Below are 23,797 nucleotides of genomic sequence, written 5' to 3'. Positions count from 1 at the left end.
TGTTACCATCACCAAAAAACCCTTCTCTGTGTTTAACATCATTGGTTACACATTTCTTCATCTTATTCTTTATCTTACCCTATAAAAAATTTAAATGCCTACATTTTAGATTCTCTTTGTTTCTTTAGTTTTTATACTTGGTTTGCAAAGTGTATTAATTCTTGGCTATCTCCTTTTAATCATTTCAATTTTAATTTTTTAAATATATTTAATATTTCAAACTTTTATATTTCCTACTTTGTTTAAATACTTTTCTCAGGTGTAATTCTTCTTAATTTCAACATTGTTTCTTATTTAACTTTTAAATATCTTGATTTTTGTCCTTTTTAATCTTATAATATTCTGATTTTATCTTTTTATATCCTTGGCTTATAAAGAGTAAATCTAGGTGTAAAGAGAGATCCAAAGGTTTTGCTGATGAATTGGTCACAGATGGAGAGGGATAGAAAGGCATTAGTGTTGACAAATAGCATTTTAGTCTGAACAAATGGGTAAAAAATGGTGTGATCTATGACGGTAGAAAAAACTGAGAGGGGAGTATGTTGAAAGAGAAAGTAAGAGTTTCTTCCCTCTCACCACCATTGGATAATAAAAGAGCACTGTGCCATTTTAAAAGGACATATTGCAGATGTTTTTAAATGAATACTTAAGTTTCTGAAAAAAAAAATCACTGGATGTTCTTTTTTTTTTTTCCCTCATTTTGCTGTTATTGATGAAGACGTCTCGCATTTACATGAAAGACTTATATTTCACGAAAACTTGCACTATGGTACCTATATAGAGACTAGACTGAAAGTTGCAGACAGAAAACTCCATTAGAATGGAAACCGTGGAAGTCAATTGCAATTTGGATGATACTAAGATGAAAGATATACTAATCTGTTGATAGGGAAGCTGAAGGTTGGAGAAGCTTGCCTGTTGCCAGTTATGTAGATGAAAGAAGTTTTTGCTATGAATGAAGCTGAGGGTTTTTTGTTTGTTTGTTTGTTTGTTTGTTTGTTTTTAAAGAAAATGTGATAATGCAATGAGTCAAAACTGGTATCGGGTTGTTTTAATAGGCATATTCAATTTTCTGAGCTTCAGAGAAAGCCTGTCTTCCCAACATGTTCTTTACTTAGTATTATGCTTTATTTAGCACGGCTGTGGAGTCCACATTACTCCAAAGATTGAGTTGAAATAAAATAATTGTGTTTTGTAAATGTATTCGACTCATGTTGAATATTCATCAATGAGACCAAGAGCTCTTCAAAAGCCAAAACGCTTTCTTTTTCGTGAAAAGGTAGACTGTTATTTTGTTGAAAAACCGCCAACACCCGGGAAACTAGCGCTGCTGGGCTCTCGCTCTCAGGGTCTTCACCCGCAAAACGGGAACAACGAGGTGCATGTCAAAGGATTTCGAGGAGATTGAAAGAGATGATGGATACGTAAAGGAGAAAGGACTTTACACGTCTTTGTTTAGCCATGTCTTTCTTCACTTCCTCCTCCAGTGTCCCAGTGCTGGGTACACGCAGAAGGTACGAACCCTACTCCTGTTCAACGACCGACTGAATGACTCAAGGCCAGAACAGTGTCCTGCTTTGGAATTCCAACGAAACGGGAAGCGTGACGGCACCTGTAAAATGGAAGGTCAATGAAGTTTTCTCAAGAATCTACGGAACTACAAATCCCCGACTAGCCACGGGGCTGGCCAAGAACCCGGAAGTCTGGCCGGCTTGCCGAATCACACCGGGAGACGTCCCTGGCGCGGGCCAATCCTGGACAAGCTTGCTCCCGCGCCGCGCCGAGTCCCGCCTCCGCACGTAGCGCTGACGAGCCATTAGTGGATACGGCGGCCGTGGAGGCGGGGCCAGTGGCGTTTACCCAGCACCGCCCTCCAGGCTCAAAGCTCCGGTCTACCATGGCTCCCAAAGGCGGCTCCAAGCAGCAGTCCGAGGAGGATTTGCTTCTGCAGGATTTCAGCCGCAACCTCTCGGCGAAGTCCTCCGCTCTCTTCTTCGGGAATGCCTTTATCGTGTCCGCCATCCCCATCTGTGAGCGCCGGGAGCAGGCGGGCCGCGGAGGCCGCCGGCGGGCGGGGCTGGGCGGGGACGTGGCAGGGCCCGGCCGACTGGCGGGAGTTCGCGCGGGGGCCTGGGGCCTACGGCCGGCGGCTGCCCCTAGCTCGTCCTGCGCACGGGGATAGCACGTAGCTTCTGTGGGCTTTAACTTAGTATACTCGACGGGGAGAGTGGTGGGAGGCATCCCAGGAAAGTCACTTGTGGCCCCGCTCCCAGACATCGTGATTTACTAGATTGGGGATGGCGGCTCCCGTTGCACAAACCGTCTAGGTAAAAGATTTTGTGCTGACATTCATGCATATGTCATCTGTTTTTTACCCACAACTGTTTGCCGTTTTGAGCTTTAAGATTGTATCGTTTACTTATTTTGGAAAAAACTAATGAATTAGGTCAGAGTCAAATTCCCATTAGCCCTCGAATTGAATAGAAGTGTAGCTTTGGGTGAAGCACGGCACACTGCTGAAGTTGTTTTCCTAATTTGGTGAGAGGTTGCACCACTGCCTAGAGTCGGCGCTCTCACTTGTTGAAACTTTTGAATGCTGTTAGGACAATTAGAATTCTCACTTAGATGGAGGTATTTTGCCGACTTGGGCAAAGGTGGTTTTTATAGCTCAGGTTTCCTGAATTTGAATCTCCTGCTTCATACTGCTGCACGTTTTTTGGGCAGTGAAGTCGAGATTCATTTTCCTTTGGCCTTCTAAAGCCTCACTGGCCGCGCAGCACCGAGCGCTGCCTGGATTTCAGAGAGCCACGTCAGCATGTAAACTATGGGCGTGGGACTGCACGTGGCGTTTTGGAGCAGATCGTGGTTGGCTTAATAGTGCCCTGATGAATAAAACCTGAAGTCTGAATTGATTTTTTTTTTTTAAATCCAGATTTTATTTTCATTTTAGAAGAAGCGGAAATCTCATCTGGACTAGTTTTCAAGTTTTCTGAGCTGGGGACGTTTGAGACCTTAACTTTATCAGTTCTGAAGATCTTCTTAGACTGTGTTAGAATTCCTAACCTGGACTGTAGTTTATCAACTTAGCTATAATTAATTGGGCAGGCCTTTGTAACTGTGTGGTAATGTTTTCCTTTTTGTATTCTCCCCCTCTCCCGTTCTATTTTAAATCAGGGTTATATTGGCGAATATGGCATATGGATCTTATTCAGTCTGCTGTTCTCTATAGTGTGATGACCCTAGTAAGCACTTATTTGGTAGCCTTTGCATACAAAAATGTGAAATTTGTTCTCAAACACAAGTAAGTATATTTGTGAAGCAAAAGTATGTATTATGTGTTGCACTTTTATATAGAAGGATGTCTTAAAGACCCTTTGTCTTGTTTTCAGTAAATATCAGTTTGAACTGTATATGTAAATAGGCATAGTAAGGCTATAAAGAATTATTAACTAAGCGAAGCAGACTGCTTTTGACACTTCTAGAAGTAGGTTTTGAGAGGGAAATTAGTAAACAGTTGAGCACTAGCCTTAATCATGGGGTTTGTCAGAAAAACAGCACCAAGTAAATTAACATTGCTGAAGTTAAATGAAATTCTTTCTGAAAATAACAGTTCTGATTCTCCATGTTCTATTTTTGGACATGAAAGAAGTGTTTTTTTGTTTTTTTTAACTGACATTTTTAATGCTTATTACATTTTTTCTTACAAGTATGTAAACATGTAAAAGATTATCATACTTCCGCTAACTTAAGATCACACATTATATAAATCCTTTCTAAGTTTGTTGTTTCTATATTAGGCTCTTTGTGGTGACAAGGAATAGAAACATGTTGAGATGACCAGTACATGATGGGCATAGACTGGTTCTACACACACCCCCCCCGCCCCTCCGCCGCCCTGCTCAGGTCATGATCTCAGGGTCCTGAGCACAAGCACCATGCAGGCTCCACGCTCAGCAAGCATCTGCTTGAATATTCTCTCCCTCACCCCTTCCCCGCCTCTTCGCCCCTGCCCCCAATCTCTTTCCCAAATATATAGATCTTTAAAAAAAGAAAAAAAAGTTGAGATGATCTCAGTTAAAGGGATTTATTGTATGAAAACCAGAAATGGCCTCAATGGCTGAAAGTGGCCTCGGCATCTCTCAGCTGTTGTCTTGGATCTGTAGACTCAGGTTTGTGTGATTGCCTTTCTGTTAGACCAGCAGAGTGCTCACCTTTATCATCTTTCTGCTTGGCGTCCCTCTTTACCAACTGCCATTCCGGTTTCAGCTGTCTTGCACTCTGCTGTTCTGGGCTGTCTTTCTTGTGAGGTGTATAGTGAAGCCCTCAGATAAGGGCACCCTGAATGACCAATTCTTTGTGATATCCTTGGAACTCACTCCTTTTGAGACTTCCCAGTTTTTGACATGTTTTGCATATTATTTTTCATTAACCTTTTTGGAATTAAAATTGTTTTTTTAAATCTCCTCATTTCTGCTCTGGACTTCTTGAGGGCCACTGCCATGTCTTTTGACCCGTAAGACAGTTCTCGCTATATTTAGTTCAGTAAAATTTCAGTTATACTGACTTTATTTAATAGGTTCTGTCAGAGTGGAATTTTTTTTTTTTAATCATAGTTCTGACTTAATATTAAATGCTGCCACTTATATCGAAGCTTCTACAGTTTTACAAGATGTGTTAAAGCTTAAAGCCCCAGGAAGATGCAGGGTATGGGTAGGTGTTCATAGTTAAAGGGAAGATGGCTTATATGCTGACTGTCTGGATTCCATTCCCAGCTCTCCCTTTCTTAAATGTATAGCCTTGGGCACACATTTCATCTTTTTAGATGTCCCATTCCTGAGCTGTGCAATCGGGATACTAATGGTACCTCACAGATGGCGAGGATTAAATAAGATAATGCAGGTGACATGTCAAGCGCAGTGAGCCCATAATGTTTTTGTGCAGTGTCAGAGAGATTGGGGGTGACAGAGCCCGTATTAATTTTTTTCAAGGTTGCATGACTTTAAAAAAATGTTTGCAAAGATGGTTTGGTTTAAGAAATTAAATAGATGGTATTCTTCTTTTTTATTCTGGAACAGTTCTGAAATACGTTAAAAAAATAACAGTAGAAGAAAAACAGTTGATTTTGTGGGTTATCTCATTTGGCTGAGTGCTGGGCCACCAGAATGACCTTTGTCTTATTTTAGAGCATTCAGCATTGAGACTTACTAAGAGCCCTAAGACAGAGGGGGCACTTCTTGAGTTGTAATAAACCTGACAGGTTGTTATGAGTCTGTTAGGTGAAGATAGAATTTTAGAACTAGAAGAGAAATTAACTAGTTAATCTGGTTTGGTCTCTTCAGGAAAATGTGTCCTGTGAACACATGATTGACTGTTTGTCTTAAAGATCCTTGGAGATAGCCAACTCCTTTGAAAATAGTTATTTCTGTGTCCTATCCTGATGGGCTGTGTGTGTGTGTGTGTGTGTGTGTTTCCTTCCCTCTGTTCAGCTCAGAAGTGTTTCTGCTGTAAACCATATTCATTTTGTATCAGCTGGCATTTTTTTTAAGTTTTTTATTATTATTTATTTGACAGACAGAGATCACAGTTAGGCAGAGAGTCAGGCAGAGAGAGAGAGAGAGAGAGAGAGAGAGAGAGAAGCAGGCTCCCTGCTGAGCAGAGAGCCCTGTGCAGGACCATGACCCAAAGGCAGAGGCTTAACCCACTGAGCCACCCAGGTGCCCTGCTCCCCTTTTGTTTTTTAAGTCTACTTATATTTACTGGCATTGATACCCTGTATCATTTGTCAATGCCTTATCAAATTTATTTGTTGAACAAATAAATAGGCTAAAACACAATGGAGTTAAAATGATTTTTAACTAAATTGTGCTAAAAGCATTTGACTTCTTTACATATTAAATACCTAAACTTTGGAAAATTATCCTTTTTACACAGAAGTCAAAACCAGTAACTAATAATCTCCATCTTGGAAGTTCTTGAAACTCTTTTGGCTCTTAGTATAATAAACTTGGAATTTTTCTGTCAAAATTATTCAAATGTAAAGTATCTTCTAGTTGCCAATACAAAATATATAAGTACAGAGTGTTTGATAGGGTGATGTTCATTCCTGGAGCATGTGAAAACTTTTTTTCTTCTTTTTTTTTCCCCCCAGAGTAGCACAGAAGAGGGAGGACGCTGTTTCCAAAGAAGTGACTCGAAAACTTTCCGAAGCTGATAACAGAAAGATGTCTCGAAAGGAAAAAGATGAAAGGTTGGACTTCTGAATTGTTGGAGACAGTCCAAAAAGGGGTTACTTTGTAGAAAATTAAGTTTTTGGTTGTTGCCCAGATAATGTGGATAATGGAATTGCCTGAGGTTAAACATTGAGAAGGTGGATAATAGAATTGCATGAAGTTAAACGTAGAAGACTTAGTAATGGGAATAACAATCACACTGACATTTTGAGTTTTTACCACCACCAGATGCTTTTGTGTTATACACAGTTCATTTATTTGTTTCCTTAAAGAGCTCTTTGAGGTAGGGCTGTTTGCATTTTACATCTGAAGAAGCTGAGGGCATGAATTCCCATGTGGAGGTCAATCCACAGTAAGAATGAGGGCAATATGGCTTGGAGAGCTTGTCCTAACTTCTCTCCTGGAATTTCAGAGCCTGCAGAGCCTTATCCAGTGCTGGCTCTACCACTTGGTAGCTATGTCACCTTCCCACTCTGGGTCTGAAGAGTTTACATTGCATTGTGTTAGCATTTTTAGGTGGTGGTATTTTCATTCCTGAGTTTCCATAGGGACAGCCAGTTCTTGGTTATCTTTGTTGGTTGGGAAAGAGAAAACAGCTTGGTTTCTTTTTGTTGCCCAAATATGTGCCACATTTGTTAGCCCTTCCCCCTCAGTTTTTCCTGCCAACTATTAGAAGGCTTAGTAGTCTAATATCTGAGTAACAGAAGTCTCTGAATAATTGAATAAACTTGTGCTTAAGAGTTGTTGTATAGGTTGAATACAGTCACGGGATGAGGTTTTCATAGATCTTAAGTTTTAGTATCTATAAAGTGCTTTGTGAAATGGAATTTTTAACCCACTTTGCCTCGGAAAGACTTTGTGGAGACTTGCCATATTAAAGTGCATGTGAAATAAAAGAAGTCCAATTTTGAAAGAGCAGAAACCTTTAAAATTAAGAAAAACTGGGTAAACAAGAATCTCCAAGTTAGGTATAGCGTTTGAGCATTGAACTTAGCTCTGAGCTTCCAAGTGTCAGGGGGAGCATCTGAGGTCATACACTTTCATTGTGTGATGAGAAGCAGCTTGTAAGTCCTTCAGGAAAGAAACTTTCCTGGCACCGAATCTTGGAAGGACTTTATCATTTGGATCCTTATTTAAGGGACACTGAGTAACTTAATGGACAGTGTCTTCTAGTGGTTTTGAAAAGCACTATAAAACATTATAGGAATGATCATCTCCTGTGGATCCTTTATAAAAACTGAAGAATACAATATATTTTTAAAGATGTTATTTTTTTTTTTTAGTAAGGTTTACAGCTAATGTGGGGCTCAAACTCATGACCCAGAGACCACAAGTTGTATGCTGTACCGACTCAGTCAGCTAGGTCCTTCCTGAAGGGCATGGTATCAAAATAGTGACAGTGAAGGCGTTTTTGCAGGGATATCTTTCATGAGATCTTGCTGCGCAGCTTCCTGATTATAAATTTTTGCATGGTGATAGAGGTAGGGAATCTAGAACACTTCAAAGAGATCTTTTTACTGAATTATAGTATTTATTAGAAAAGTGGTTCTTGAAGTATGCATTACAGCTACCCAATTTCAAAATGCTTGTTACAGCTCTATAGGTTTTAGGTGATGAATTATAGCAGAGATGGCAAATGGGTCTCCTCTGCCCTCTGCAGACTTGCCTGATTGGTCTGGCACTTGTTCTTGATCCTGGGGTATGTCTCAGAATTTTTCTCAGCATGGTATTCAGGTAGTCACTACTACTAGATCAGAGTTGGAATTAGAAATGAAATATCTTTGCTATTGGCTGAATCAGTATTTCAAAGAGAATGAAGTGTAGGTTCTCTGGCTACATAAAATGCAGAGTGTCAGAAGGTTGTAAAATTTCAATTCTTATAATCCGTAGAAGTTTGTGCTGTTACTATTTCACAAAAACCACACCGGATAAAAAGTTTATCCAGGTGTTTACTCATGATTGACTGATAACTGGGACCAGGACTCCCATTAAGATCTAGTATTTTTCTCCCTCAAAAGTAAGTTGCCTCAAGAGATTTAAGAGAAGGCCTGTCAACACTTCTTTGCCCAGATATGTATGTCTCAAAGCTCTCACTTACAGTCATTTGGATCATGTACCCCCTGCCACTTTGAAACTGTTTTGCCCTCCATTCAAGGTTGGACATTAGCTGAGGAGAATCAGAGATTCATTAATATTTATCCCTGGGTGTGTGTTTTATTTCTTCTTGACTTACCAGTGGTCTCTCATTTAGCGTTAGGTGATTATAACAGTTCTTGGATTTGGTCTCAGTCTTTGTCTTCTAGGAGGTGCTCTTCAGAAAAATGACTCCTTGGGAGTGCTCTCCCAAACTAGATTTTTTACCAGTGAAGCTTTGGCAGAACTATTGCTGATGAGGACATTTGTGTGTTGGGGGTGGTCTTCATTTTTTTTCTAAATGAAACAGGATATGAGTGGGCTAGAGAAAGTTCTGAAACCTGTCCAAGGCAGTCCTGTGTGTGCACTGATGTAACGCCTGTCATATTGGGAGCTGGGGTAACCTAAAGGAGTGAGCCACTTTTTTCATCTGAAGATGGTTCTGAATCAGGGCATGGCAAGGAGTTAGGGAGGAGTGCTCCTGTGGAGGTGGGATAATCTAGGCAGCTGTATGGAGGCATGCTAATAGCCTATTTAAGGAACCTGTCTTCCTTCAGTCTTGTACCAGAGACTTAAAAACAGTGGCACTTGTTGTCCATGTTCTCTAGCATTAAACCACGTTGGGTCTGTGCATCTTTTGGAGATGGTAGTTTCTTCCGTCAGTGTTAAGCTGATAAAATGTATTTCTTTCAATTCCAAGTCCCATATGTTTTCTGAATTTACATTTAAACTTCTCTGAAATCAGAAGCTGTTTTGTAGTTGATGGCTGCATTTAACATAGTATCCTTTACTTCCCAAACCTAACAGTGAACAGAAGTTTTAAGTTGATGGTATCCATAGAGTTAAGGAACTGTGGCATTTATATTAGAGACCACAGACTTGTGATAAAGTCAAGTTCATTTCATTTATCTTCTTTACAGTTGGGCTTGTTGACTTTGGACTAAAACATGTGGTGAATAAAATGCAGCAGTGGGCAATGACATTAGCCATAGTGCTGTCCTTAGGATTGGTGGAGGGAATCATCTAACCCCAGAGTAGTGGATCTTTGGGAGACAAAACATCAGTGGTGATGGCTTTCAACCTTTTTGATAATCACAGTGAAGTACTTCACCTTTTGACCAAATACACTCAAACATGCACACATGCAAATGTTTCACAAAACAATGATTATGGTGGTGATACGCTTGATAATTATGTGGGTGATACACTCGATATTTTTTTTTTAAAGATTTTATTTATTTACTTGAGAGAGAGCACAAACAGGGAGAGAGGAAGAGGGAGATGCAGGTTCCCTGCTGAGCAGGGAGCCCGATGTGGGACTCTATTCCAGGACCCTGGGATCACTGAGCTGAAGGCAGATGTTTAATTGACCGAGCCACCCAGGCATCCTTGATACTTTTCTATTTAAAAAAATTCTGATCTCTTGGGGTGCCTCGGTGGCTCACTTGGTTAAGCATCTGCCTTCAGCTCAGGTCATGATCCCGGAGTCCTGGGATCGAGCCCCAAGTTGGGCTCCCTGCTCCTTGGGGAATCTGCTTCTCTCTGTAACCCTCCCCCTTCTCCTGCATGTGCTCGCTCGCTCTCAAATAAATACATAAAACCTTAGAACAAAACAAAACAAAACAAAAAAACAATTGGTTCTCGTTCCACTCAGTTACTTTTCCTGAGCGTTGAATCCACCCAAATGATTTCATGTCCCACTAATGGGTAACAACCTACTCTTAAACACTGCTTTACAAAGTTAATTAATCAAATGGAATAAAGGCTATCTTACTCACAGGCATCCTGTAGCTTCCTGCTGCCCATGTGAATAGGTAAAAGAAAAGGTTGATAAGGTTTTAGTCAATTAATAAAACATAATGAGTAAAATGGGTTAAATAAAAAGTAAATGGGTTACGGGGCGCCTGGGTGGCTCAGTGGGTTAAGCCGCTGCCTTCGGCTCAGGTCATGATCTCAGGGTCCTGGGATCGAGTCCCGCATCGGGCTCTCTGCTCAGCAGGGAGCCTGCTTCCTCCTCTCTCTCTCTCTCTGCCTACTTGTGACCTCTCTCTGTCAAATAAATAAATAAAATCTTTAAAAAAAAAAAAAAAAAAAAAAAAAAAAAAAAAAAAAAAAAAAAAAAAAAGTAAATGGGTTTTATAAAAGTTAAAAAATCCTCTTTATGTTGAAGCACATTCTTTGTTTGAATCCTGTAAAGGTGGCTAAAGATAGTTGCAAACTAGTCTGCTTCTGTGAGCCACGGCTAGTTTTTGGTCCTTAGGATTTTCTTCAGGTATAATAATTGAAGGCTGAAATCTGGAGGCTTTTAAGAGTCTCAAGCCAGCAGACAGCCAGGAATGCTTCAACTGGTTACTGATCATGGAGTTTGTTTTAGGTGAGGACCTAGAGAACTTCTCATGACTCTTTAGGCTGCTGATGAAACCAAGCTAGTTGGAATTAATCTGTCCCTTCCTCCAAAGCCCCGACTGGGAGCCTGGGAAGTAAAGGTAATAGACTAAGCAGCTATTTTTATCAATTGAGTAAAATGTCTTTTTCAGCAGGAGAAAAGGGTACAATGCTGATTAAATTTAATATTAAAAACACATTCTGTCCAGAATATGTAAGGAAGAACTTACGTTATAGTGAATTAGAGCCATGTCGTATTAATATTTTAATACATATTTATAAACTTGATTGGTTTGTCTGTCTACAGAATCTTGTGGAAGAAGAACGAAGTTGCTGATTATGAAGCTACAACGTTTTCCATCTTCTATAACAACACCCTCTTCCTGGTCTTGGTCATTGTTGCTTCCTTCTTTATACTGAAGAACTTCAACCCTACAGTGTATCCTTTTAAAGGTTCATTAGCATTTTAAAAGTCTAGGAGCAGTAGTTTGTTTTGGTTTTGATTTATCCCAACTATTTTACTATGAAGAAAAACTGCCCAGGCAATCAGTCCACTAAATAGCACTGTGACCTTAGGCAAGTTTCTGGACTTTTAAAATAAGGGCTTTGGGTTTGATTTAAAGTTCTTTGAAGTTTATAAATTATAACTTCATGATAAATAACAAGTATTACAAAGCAGTCATATATCTATGGTCATGTATATCCTCCTATTTTATTTATTCATTTAATTTTTTAAAAGATTTTATTTATTTGACAGATCACAAGTAGGCAGAAAGGCAGGCAGAGAGAGAGAAAGGGAAGCAGGCTCCCTGGTGAGCAGAAAGCCCCATTCAGAGGCTCGATCCCAGGACCCTGGGATCATGACCTGAGCCGAAGGCAGAGGCTTTAAGCCACTGAACCACCCAGGCGCCCATATCCTCCTATTCAAAAATAAGTTCTGAGGATCAAAAGCAACTTGCCTCCTTTGGTAGTTCCTGCCATAAGTCCATGTGTCTCCTGACATTTTGGGGCTTTGGAATTGGGTGGATAGCCAGTGTAGTTAAATAGATACATTTCATAATATCTTAATAGTGTTTCAAGCTGCTCTTAAATTGAGCTTTGGGGCAGGAATCAGTCTTCTCTTTTGTAGGTAATTTATTGAAGATGTTAGTTAAGGATGTGCAGCCAGACTTTTAGCAGGTGGAGATTTTATGTAATAAAATAGACTTCTCTAGCTTGTATCTTCTGGGAATACTAGAATGGTTTGTCCTATACAGTGCCATTCTGAGGCTGAGAGTAGCTGTGAACTTTGAGAGCTTCCTTGCTTTTATAGGCCAACTATAGCCAAAACACTGATGGACAGAGGAGACTTTTTTTTCCTTTGTTCTTGGCCAGAGGCAGAGAAGCTAAATTTCATCTTCCTGTTCATAGTCTTGATTAGCTCTTCTCCTTTAGGTTAAATGGAATTCAGATGTCTTCTTTGTGATCATGTGTTCTAGGTTTCTGTCTCAAGTGTTTTCTTTTTAAAACTGGGACACATTTCCTGTGAATGTTTTTCATTCTTTATTGCCTTCTGTCTTGTAAATTGCATTTGCAGACAATGGGACTGCACATCATTATCGTTTTACAGTGTCAGACGGGAAGCAGCACATTCCAAAGAGTTGGGCACTTTTTATTTTGTTGGAGAACTATGTTTGTGCTTTTAATCTTTCCTTAACGTTGATTTTTTACAGGAATTATATTTTGTCCATAAGTGCTTCATCAGGCCTCATCGCCCTCCTGTCTACTGGCTCCAAGTAGACCGTACTGGCTTTGCCCCCTGGCTGTGTATCTACGGGTGGCCTGTGGTATTTAGCAACGTAGCAGGGTGGTCAGGGTGAGAGACCCAGATGTTTTTATAGTCTGCAGTTGGAGGGTTTGAAAAACCCAACAAAATGTAATTCAGTATTTGTTTATTGGCTCTTTTTTTTGACAGACTGTTGAAATTAAATGAATTGAAAGGGAAACTCAGAGTGCCAGGACATTTATTAAAAGGTTAAAAAAAAAAAAAAAGTGTCTCTCGCAATGTGCTGTAATCACAAGAGGAGAAAATAACTTGTTTCCTTGATCTGTCACAGGTCACAGTAACCTGGACTGAGCTGTTATTATTTATAATAGTAGCAAGAAGTTAATAAGTGGTTCCTTATGTTCTAACCATAATATCACAACTTTTTTTGAAAAATATTTGTAAATATCAGAATGAAGAATCCTTTCCCCCTGGGGAATTGAACAGAAGCCTCATGTTTACAAGTCTCTGAATTTGTGATTTGAAATAACTCAAAAACAAGGGGTCTCCAATTTTGGGCAGAGAAACTTGTGGAAAATTTTTTGTTGTTGTTTTGGGTTTTTTTGTTTCTTTGTTTTTTAACGGAAGAAAGGCAGCCAGGGTCATAACCTAAAAATAGTGGCCAGACATCTGAGAGTTGTCCCGTGGGGTTAAAGCACATACTGTTCAGCTGTATAGTTCTAGCTTGGGTGGCCAGGAAGGTCAGCCCAACCCTACCATGTTGGTTTGACCTGTTTCAGAGACTGGAACTACTGTTTTCCTTGATTAGAGGAATGTCCAGTAGAGAAGCTCCTTCTCGAATACTGATGTGTAAAAGATCAAAGTAATATTTATGATCTTAGTTCCAGAATTCTAAGAACTTTACGAGAAACTTCAGTGGTTTGGGTGCTTGTGCGGTATTTAGTGCAGTCTTTTTCTGTCAGGACTTTAATAAATTTGACCTTTTTTTTAAAAGATTTTATTTGTTTGAGAGAGCGAGCATGACTGGGTGGGGCAGAGGTTGAGAGAATCTGACAAGAGACTTGGCTCAGTGTGGAGCCTGACCTGGGGCTCGATCTCAGGATCCTGAGATCATGACCTGTGCTGGAGGCAGATGCTACAGCTGCTGAGTGACCCAGGCGCCCCAAATTTGACCCACAGGTTCCCATTAATTGTGAACAAAATTTAGTCATATTGACCTCGTTAGCCCCTAGGGTTCAGCCAAGAACATTCTCTTGCATTTCTTAATGTGTGCAGATAAAATTATTTGCTGGTGCATGCCATGATTTGAAAATGTTTGGGAAGCTTTTTAGCTTGTATTATTTAATGGATTATGGAATAATAGGTGATAGAGGCTCATATTCCTATTTTAGCTTTTGACCACATCCAATAATTTCCTACAAACAGTACTTCAAAAGAAATAGCCTATTCCTAATTCCTAATCTTAACTTTAATCTTTAGTTTCCACTTCCAAATTTAAGGTGAATGTTGTAAATAATATTTGCTGTTTTGTTTATAACTTTATAGGAATGTGTTCATCAGGAGTTTATCTTCTGTGTTCTTGAGTGTTTTGGGTAGGAATGTCCAAGAACTTGGAGACGGGGGGCAAGAGCACATTTGCATAGTGGTTTAGTGTCTTCAATTCAGGGATATATTTACTCATTGTTTCTAAGAGTAAATTGTTATTTTTCTTTGGTGCATTATTATCCATGTGCCATCATTGGATAATGAATGAATAAGGAAGTCACGAGTCACTGCAAAATACTGTAATACATGAGACTTTTCTTACTGTGGTAACTTTTTTTGGTAGATAAATAACTGGTCAGTAGTTTGGTGGCATGGAGTTTGTGTACCAAATGCATTTGCTTATTTGACAAACCATCAGGATCTACTGTTTGTTACCAGAGCAGGGCCAAGTGTTGTTTTTGTTTTTTAATTGCTGGTTTTAAAAAAAATTGCCACTAGATGGCAGTGCTTGTGTTGGGGGGGCAGCATTTGCCACCATTCTTAACAATTCATGTAGCTGAGATGGAGTGGTGAAAAAGGGATAAGGGGCATCAGCTTAGTACTTTTATTTTTTTTTTAAAGATTCATTTATTTATTTGACAGATCACAAGTAGGCAGAGAGGCAGGCAGAGAGGAGGAGGAAGCAGGCTCCCAGCTGAGCAGAGAGCCTGATGTAGGGCTTGATCCCAGGACCCTGAGATGAAGGCAGAGGCTTTAACCCACTGAGCCACCCCAGGCACCCCATCAGCTTAGTACTCTTAATAGAATGTCTCTTGAATTCATAAACTAAACAGTTGGTAGAAAGCAAATAAGCAAAATTTGATTTTGGTCTTGAATTTTACCTAGAGCACTCTTTGGTTTTGATAATGGTTCTGACTTTCTATACTGTTGAATTTATGTGCTTAAGTTTATAAGGCATATACTCACATTTACAGTTTTCATTTGGGATTTACTGTACCAGTACTTGGGAATTAAAGAACTTTTCCCCCAGAACTCACCCCATCATCCAAAATGGGTATGTGGCACATAAAATTATGATGTGCTGCATCTGTTGAGTTAGTAAAAACCTGTTGCAGAATTTATATCTTAAAAAGACCCCATATCCAACATGAGTAAAATAAAAAGGGGATTAAAAGTGATTAAATATTCCCCCACACTCTTTGTGGTAAGTAGGGGCTTAAACTGCTACGTCGTTTCACATTTTCCTGTTTTTAGTTTCTCATTTACAACTTCATAAAAATCTTAGACTGAAATTATCCTTAGCCAGTAAAAATCTGTTGGTTTTCCTGTTTGGCAAATTACTCTAACTTGGAGAGAATAACTTACAACAAGGTTTACGGTTCACTGAAATATGGAGGTTGGATTCATACTCAAAAATTCTTGTGAAGGGTCTTGTTTATTAAATATTTACTAAACTTCGCTTTTTAAAATTTATATTTTTCCTGGATGTTTTTGAGAGTCATGTGAATAAGTACGTCATCTTTATTACATTATTTGACATTACCCTTTAAATTTCCCCCGCATGTAAATACACATTTTTGTAGTTACTGATCAGTTGTCTGTGCAGCAGTGATGGAAATAATATGGTTCTATTACAGAGAGCGTGTCAGGCCTCTTTGTCAATATGTACCAGCTGTGCTGTCCTGCCCACCCGATTTCTGGGTTTCTGGTATGTGTGCCAGTCACTTCTGTTTCTAGAGACATAAAGGATATGTAGATGTAGCACTCATCTACAGATCCATCTGTTTGGGCTCTAGGGGATTAGATCCCACCTCTTTGGACTCCCAGGTAGGGAAATGAAGATTAGGAGGGGTTTTTTTAGTGGTTGGTTTAGATTTTCATGGATGTGGTTAGAGATGCCCTTCTCATTGACTTTCATGAGTTTTCATGGCCTGTCTTCTCTGACCTTTGCTTCTTAACTGATTCTGAATTTGGATTCTTACCCAAGAATTTTTTTTTTTTTTTTAATTTATTTGACAGAGATCACAAGTAGGCAGAGAGGCAGGCTCCCTGCTGAGCAGAGAGCCCGATGCGGAACTTGATCCCAGGACCCTGGGATCATGACTTGAATCAAAAGCAGAGGCTTTAACCCATTGAGCCACCCAGGCGCCCCTTACCCAAGAATTTTTAACTTAAAAATTTACCTGCTGAATTCATAAAATTTGTCCTTAAAAAAAGCACCAGACTGGAAAACTGAATACTTGGGTTTTAGACCTGGTTTCTCATTTGCCAAGGAGTGGTGCCTGGCTAAGATGAAGCTGTGACATCTGATGACAGATGGTACACTATTGATGGAGTGAGTTCTTAACGTGGAAAGCCAGCACACAAGCATCTGTCTAGTTTGCATTTTCACTGGCTGAGATTTCAGTATGTGGATGACTGCTAACCCGGGTTACCCTTCAGAATGGTATGCTCTCTGCTACGAAATTCTTTCCAGAAAAGAATATGGGAGTATGTGGAAATATTTCTTAAGAGTATAACTGACATTTCTAATTTAGTGCATTTACTATGGCAGAAGATTCATCTGTTAAAAAAACTAGTTCCCATGGGTAAGTAGTAATGTTTGTTATTTGCTTTTAATTTGCAGGTATTTTAAATGAGTTTGAGAAGCATGAGCCTTAGTGTAGTGTATTTCTAAAATCCAGTGAGAGGTATCTTTAGCAGTTAATCATTTTCTTCTTTAATAAGAGAAGAAAATTTGGATTGTTACTGAAATCTTTTGTTACTGTTGTTTCTGTTGGGTATCATTCAGTGTTGCTTACTTGCCAGCGTGATTTTTATTCAGATTCTTACTGCCTATTTTATGGAGGTGGATATATATATAGTCCCTTATAATGAAAGAGCAGATAAAAACTAATTGAGATTAAATGCACAAAATGCTTTTATTATTCTAAGCAAATAAGTTAAATTGCATTTCCATTTAGACAACTTCATTATGCATACAGTAGTTCACTGTTTTAATACACAATGAAGAACTGAAGGATGATCCATCATTCATCTGGTACTCCTGGGTAAAAATCCCAAACTGTTTCCTTATTAGAATACAGGCAGTAGTAACAAAAAAGAAAATTTATTGGTATTTCACACTAACGCTTTAAGATTTAGAATTTAATCATGAAATACGTATTTGGAAATGGTGGCAGAAAATAGCATTTTAAGCTGATAGTCTTTTACTTTAAATCTCAAAGTGATTTCTATATGGGGCACTTGGCTAGCCAGAAAATCAGAATTTTGTACATGCTCAGGTATCCAAATAGAAAGATAGGAACACCCCCCCCCCCGCCCACGCTCCCATGTTTTCCCTCCTTTTAGATACACACAGTATATTATCACAGTTTTTTTCAGGTGGAATATTCATGAGGGTAGGTAACCAGTTAGTAGTGGCAAGGTTAGCCCTCTGCTTCTGTGTGCAACCCTTTTAATCCATGCAAAGAGCTTTCATGCATTTAGTTTAGTGCATATAATGTGGTTATAGAATCAGGAAATTTTGTAACCTTTGCTTTTTACTAGGCAAGTTAATTGACCTAGTGTATGCTGAACAGTGACAGCATTTTTCACAAAGTCCTTGATTCACTTTCATGTTAATTCCTCAAAAACAGGCATCATATTGTAAAGTCCCAGTGCTAATTAGACAGCAAACATTTGCCTTTGTGGGTATTTTACAGGTTTACTTACAAAACTGAGCATGTGTATATTTATTTTTAAAGCTCAAATATTTAAACTTGCAGAAGCTGTGCCTACAAGCAGGCAAAAGTATAAAGCAGATTTTAATAAAATGTAGTCAAAAATGAACACTTCAGTTGCACATATATTACATTTTATCCAAAGCCTAAGTTTCCATAGCAGTGTAATCCTCCCTTTCATAAATTAGGCATCGTGTCTCAAGTGAAAGATTAGGTGTTCATCCTCTCACCATATCTGTGTGTGAATGGACATTGTTAATAGATTCCTAATAGATATTGCGGGTAAATTACAATACAGGGCATTCTTGGGGCCAAGCAACGGTGAATATTTTTACAAGGTAATGAAAGCACATACCTTGAAGTTTTAGTTTGGTTGAATAACAAGTGAAACAACTCTTGCTAACCTTAATGTGGAAATAGAAAAAAGCAATGTGAAGTTGTTTCTGCTTAATTCTTCCACAACTTCTGAGCGAACGTAGCCTACTCTTTCTGATGTAATCCACATTGCAGCTGTGGATTTTATGCGTTTGAAAAAATACATCTGTACAGCCTTCTTTAAGTTACTAAATGCCTGAAGGTAATCTGTCCTCCCCGCATACACTTCCTGTGGCGTAAGCATGAGGTGCACAGAGCAATGCAAGGAATAGGTGACTCCAGTCCAAGATAAGAAAATAGAATGGATTTCCTTGGTAGTGAGTTTTCAGATGTGCTCGTGATTCAGGTGCACAGTGGGAGCGACAGCAGATACCTCAGAATCCGGGAATACTAGAGGTTGAGCAGCAGGCTGCTAAGTGACTCAAGAGACTGGCTAGTGACACCATTCTATACCAGCAGAGACCACAGTTTGAACCCTGCACGTCCTGCGGCTCACGCACTGCCTTACGATCGGTAGTCTTTTTTGCTGTAGGGCTTGTTTCGTAATATGTTATCAATCTCATTTACCACGTGTGATGTCATCTTTGGGAGAACCTGAGGAGCAGGAGAAGTACAGAGGATATGGTTAGTACTCACTGATCATTTGGTTCTTTGTGCTTAAAATTAAGCAGAGTTGTCAAGACTTGTATACATTTATAAACTACAACTAGTAAGCCCTCCACCAGACTGTAAGCTCCTGAGGTCAGGGACAAGGACCTTGTTTTTTCCAGCACTGCATTTCATGTGATAAGAGTGCTGGGCTCATAGTTGGTGCTTGGAAGTATTGCTGAACTGAATAAAGGCATAATGTATAAATGAAAACTCATGGAAATGTAAGGAGTCACAGAATTTTGGATTTTTTTTGGTCACATAAAAGAGAAAGAAACGTGATATTGTTTTTACTCCATTTTATCTAAAACATTTCAGCATGTCCGCATAGATTAAAATGCTCTGTTTTTTAAGTACTAAGTCTTTCAAATCCAGTACCTTTGACACTTAACAGCACTTCTCCATTCTGACAAGCTGGTTTCATGCACTAAAAGGCCATTTGTGGGGGTGCCTGGGTGGCTCAGTGGGTTGGGCCGCTGCCCTCGGCTCAGGTCATGATCTCGGGGTCCTGGGATCGAGCCCCGCATCGGGCTCTCTGCTCAGCAGGGAGCCTGCTTCCTCCTCTCTCTGCCTGCCTCTCTGCCTACTTGTGATCTCTCTCTGTCAAATAAATAAATCTTTAAAAAAAAAAAAAGGCCATTTGTGGCTAGAGGCTAGGGTTGTGGACAGCACAGGTCTAGAGACTTAAGGAGAGATTCTCTGCCACTGGTGTTCACAACCCTGGTGGAGGATGGCCAGGGGTTAACAGGCCTCCCTCGGAGATGGAATGAATGGCTTTGGAAAGTGAGCAGTCTGAAATGGAGGGAAGAAAGTGTAGGGGATGTGATGGTAGGAGTAGGTGGAAAGGGAAGTTGGGGTAGTCAGCATGGAAGACCTTGAATGCCACTGTTTGGAGTTGGGACTTGCTTCTTGGCAGCGGGGAACCTCTCAGGACTTGAGCTGGGAGTGACCCCATCAGACATGTGGAGGTGGTCTGAAGGAGGTGATAGAAAGGGAGCAGAGATGGTACAGATTGCTTGCTGCTGGAGCCACAGAGATGGTGAAAGCAGTGATTAGTGGCAGTGGAGAAGAAAAGGAGAGTGGATTGGAGAGACACTTTGGAGGCCGGTGAGGATTTCAAGACTGAGTGACTGGAAGGTTAGAGATGTTGATTGTTGAGACTGGGAACCACAGGAGTAGTCTGGAGTACAAGAGGTTTGAAGTAGGATGTGTGGAGATTAAGGTGCCTGTGGGCTATCCGTGTAGGCACGGCTCGTAGGCAGCCAAGTGGGGCTGTGGATTGGTGGCGGCAGGAAGACTGGAGTTGAGGGTTCGTGAGTCATTCACCACGGAGATGCCTGCCCCTTGAAGCCCTGGGAGAGGATGAGCTCACCCAGGGCTTGAATTTATCATGAGAAGGGGACCAAGGGTACACATTACATCAGACAAGGGACAAAGGCAGACTTCTTCACGGGAATAGACTGACCCTGTGTGGGGACTGTGGCAAAAGACAATTAAGCCGGCCACTTTTGAGGTTTCGGCCTCACCCTTCTTCTGCTGCAATCATGTTGGCCAGGGTGACCCTGTCTCCACTCAAGTGCTATTCTCAAAAGCCTTAGGGTTTGGCAGGAGAGTAGAGCTACTCCACATGAGAAACTAGGTCTGGCTAACATTTTCCTACCCAGAGCTAAAGGGGGAGAGTTTTAATTTCCCACCAGCTTTAGCTCAGAGAATTAAAACGAGTATGTTCTTTAAAATGAGACTGCAACAAAGAGACCCAGATCTAGAAAGTAGATTTGTGGGAAGTTTTGTCTAAAATATAGTGGGTTAGCTATGCAAGGAGAAAAAATTCTTCATTCATTACGCCAAAGTAAATTTCAGACCGAGATTTAAACATTAAAAAAAGAAACCGTAAAACTACTTGAATAAAACATGAAAATTGTATATATAGTGTTGTAAGACTTAAATTTTTAAGAAGCCATACATCCAGGATTTTATGTGAAGATGCCCAATTTTTTAATGTTGGCAACTGTTGTAAAACATTTTCACCCGCTGCAGATTACACAAACATCCCACAGGCTACCAGCTTGGCAACCTTGCTGTTCTACTGACTGGATTAATTGGTGGATTGAGGATACTGGGGAAGGAGTGGTAAGGGAGAGGAGCCCTGGTTGTGAGAAGAGCCTATTGCCGAGAAGCCTGGGTTTCTCTGAGCGGGTGATGGGGAGGCTCAGGAGGGGGAGAGAACTGCTTCTCCCCACTTGTTAGGTTTTTAAGGATGGGGACCTGTGCGGGTGATGGCAGGCTGCCTGCCGCTATGGTTTCTCTCCTCGCTCTCCCACTTAGTGAGGCTCTGATTTCTATGTCCCTCCAGCATGCGCATGCCTTGGGCACATTCCATCCCTTGGAGCAGCTGACTCTTTCGGCTCCCATTAAAAATTTCCTTTCTTTAACAATTGTTGGCACTGCGCACTTAATCCTGCAACCAATCCCACCACTGCTGGGTGCCCCCTAGCTGCCCAGTCACAACTTGCCTAGGGTGGAAAATTCCGTGCTGGGCTGTGAGGTAGGAGTGGAAAGGTGGAGAGGGTAATAAGCCTCCAAGGTAGTGGCCTCCCAGCTTGAATGGGGGTCCCTTTTCTCTTTACCTTTGGCATCTCTACCCCCCCACTGCCACCAATCCTGCTATCAGCCTGAGCCTTGCTAGGGAGAAAGTGCTTTGGGAAGGTGGATTTGGAGTTTACTTCTGAAATACATCTTTTGCAACCTGGCATACTCCCCCAGCCCTGGAGTTACTATTTTTTTTAACCATTCCCAGTCAGTATGAACTCCCCCCTGGTATAGCAGTGGTCACTCTGTTAGTGTGATAGGAATCTCCGTTTCTCCCTTTTGGCTAAGCCACCAGCAAATCATGGTGTCTGTGTCCAAAGCCTATGGAATCCATCCACTTCACGTCGACGGCCACCATCCTAGGTACTCCCAGCCAGCATCTCCTGTCACCAGGAAAACTGCCTTTGCCTTTCTTTATTCCACTTTCTACACAGCAGCCAGCACAATTTTTAAAGTTCAAATAACAGCATGTCCCTCTAAAAAGGCTCCCAAGGATTTGTTGCATGTACAACAAAACTCACCTGTTTAATGTCCTGTGAAGTCTTTCTCCTGCCTGCCTCCACTTCAGTGCACCCACTGTCCCTTTTGCTCACTACACGTTGACCACATTAGTATTAGCCTTAGGCTGGCAGTTACTAGAAAAAGCCAAATTCCTTCCCATCTCCAGGCCTTTGCACTGTTCCCCACTGTGTCTGGAATGCTCCTGCTTGGGTGTTGCACATTTCTCCTCTTCTGGGCTTTAGCATACACACATCCCAGAGGGGCCTTAGGCAAAAACAGCACCGGAAGTAGGCCCACCTTCTCAGTTAGTCTCTATCATAGAACCCTCTTCAGTTATTTAATAGTGTGCATATTTTTGAAATTATTTAATGTTTATTACTTGCCTCTCCCATTGGAATGTAAACTTGAAGCTTGGATGGCATCCTTCTTGTTTCTGGGGTCTCCAGTGCCTGTTACATAGTAGGCCCTGAAAGATCTCAATGAACTAAGGGACAGATTCCCGAATTCGCTCTCAGCCAGCCTGTGAGCTCGTGAGGGCAGAGGCCTGTTTTTTCTGTCAGTACTCTTTCTGCCTAGCGTGGTGCCAAACATATGATAAGAACTATGAATTGAATTGAAATCATTGGATTTCAACTGTGTCCAGACTATATATCTAGTATCTTCATTGCCATTCCTCGTCTTTTCCCAGTGCGTAAGTGAATATAAGGTAGGTGTGGTTTTTGTAAGAGGGAGCCATCCCCCAATTCCCCATGCAGGGATGGGAGCCCAGAGAATCCGGGAGGAGCTGGAAGCCTGGGAGGGGTTCTTGGTGGCAGGGGCAGAGGTGATTACCCGGCTGCACAGCCCTGAGAAAGCGACGGGGGGAGGGAGGCAGGCACCGTTCATCTCCCAACACATCCGGGGCTATTTGCCAAGAGGGTTTTAAACCTTCTAAGTGTAATCACGTTTGTTCCCACGTCCATTTGTTTCCTTTTGGGAGGGTTCACGGTTTGCTTGAGGGACAAGTGGGCAGGGGAGAGACCGTTCTGTTCCCCAGGGAGCGAGAGGAAAATACACAGCCATACTTCTTTTGGCAGGTAGTGGCTGTGGCAAGAGTAGTGGGCAGGCTCTTTTGTACCCTCGGGCTGCTAGTGGGACAGGCTCAGGACTGAGGTGTGGCCTTTGGGGGTAGGGGTTGGTCACAGTAGCCCACCCACTCCACAGGTGGAAGTCCCAGGAACGTCTCTCTTCCACTTCCCCTCTCACTGTCCTTACTGGCTTCCCGGAGTACATCAGCGGGGCTCCTATCAGTTCTAGTCCATGCAGGAGGGAAGAGTGGGGTGGTAGTCCTGAACTGGCTGCTAGGGAAGATGTGATCCTGGAAGTCCAAAATAGAATGCTGAACTTATTTTCTCTTTCAAATGTGGGAAACGTTCATTCAGCAGGTATTTGACTGCTGGCTAAGGGATATATAGTAATGCCAGGAACTGGAAAAGCAGCAGAGATGCGGGAAAGACCCAGGTCTCGGACCTCAGGAAGCTTCCTGTCCAGCTGGGGAGACAGGTTCTACTACACGATCATAAATGCTGTGATGGGGAGGAACACATGATGCTCTGGGAGCAGAAGGGCGGGTAGCCGACAGTGTAGGTTGGCAAATAATGGGGGTAAAGAACTAACGAATAAATAATGTACATACATTGTCCAGTGGTTCAAGCATGTTTTTATGGTAAGGCCTGGCAACCCAGTTTGCCTGGTGTCATGTTGTTTGTGTCCGAGAATGCACTGTCCCTCAACCCATCCTGGAGCAAGAGCTTTGAGAATCTTGCCTCTTAATAAGAGGACACCCCTGGATCCATGTACGTGTTGCTGCTGCTTACGCCTTTGCCACCTGCATTCCCATCCTCTCCACACCGCACCCCAACCCCAAACTAGGAACAGGTAGCCTTTGGGAAGCTGTGACACAAGAAGAGAGGTGGAGAGAGATG

General features: G+C 41.3%; 2 protein-coding genes across 3 annotated transcripts in view; one reads left to right on the top strand and one right to left on the bottom strand.

Annotated features, from left to right (window-relative positions):
• Positions 1-1,837: 1,837 nt before the first annotated feature.
• On the top strand, positions 1,838-12,733 carry SSR3 (signal sequence receptor subunit 3). Its single transcript, XM_004755618.3, has 5 exons — positions 1,838-2,030; positions 3,175-3,301; positions 6,149-6,247; positions 11,056-11,187; positions 12,461-12,733. Exons 1-5 carry the CDS (start codon positions 1,898-1,900, stop codon positions 12,525-12,527), a joined length of 558 nt encoding a protein of 185 aa, XP_004755675.1. The 5' UTR covers positions 1,838-1,897; the 3' UTR covers positions 12,528-12,733.
• Positions 12,734-16,894: 4,161 nt separating this feature from the next.
• KCNAB1 (potassium voltage-gated channel subfamily A regulatory beta subunit 1) overlaps positions 16,895-23,797 on the bottom strand; it is a 380,466-nt gene continuing 373,563 nt past the window's right edge. For both annotated transcript variants that reach the window (XM_004755616.3, XM_004755617.3), the window contains exon 14: positions 16,895-18,689. In XM_004755616.3, coding sequence (XP_004755673.1) covers positions 18,600-18,689 — 90 coding nt within the window. In that variant the 3' untranslated portion in view covers positions 16,895-18,599. The remainder of the gene's footprint in view (positions 18,690-23,797) is intronic.

Source organism: Mustela putorius, unplaced genomic scaffold (genome assembly GCF_011764305.1).
Source record: "Mustela putorius furo isolate JIRA1106 unplaced genomic scaffold, ASM1176430v1.1 tig00003834_pilon_pilon_pilon, whole genome shotgun sequence".
NCBI lineage: Eukaryota > Metazoa > Chordata > Mammalia > Carnivora > Mustelidae > Mustela > Mustela putorius.
This window is presented reverse-complemented; position numbering and strand designations above follow the sequence as displayed.

Excerpts from the sequence above, each read along its gene's own strand:
- SSR3 (XM_004755618.3), top strand. The coding sequence starts at position 1,898 with ATGGCTCCCAAAGGCGGCTCCAAGCAGCAGTCCGAGGAGGATTTGCTT. Across the intron at positions 2,031-3,174 it reads CGTGTCCGCCATCCCCATCT|GGTTATATTGGCGAATATGG; the intron begins GTGAGCGCCGGG and ends ATTTTAAATCAG. Across the intron at positions 11,188-12,460 it reads AAGAACTTCAACCCTACAGT|GAATTATATTTTGTCCATAA; the intron begins GTATCCTTTTAA and ends GATTTTTTACAG.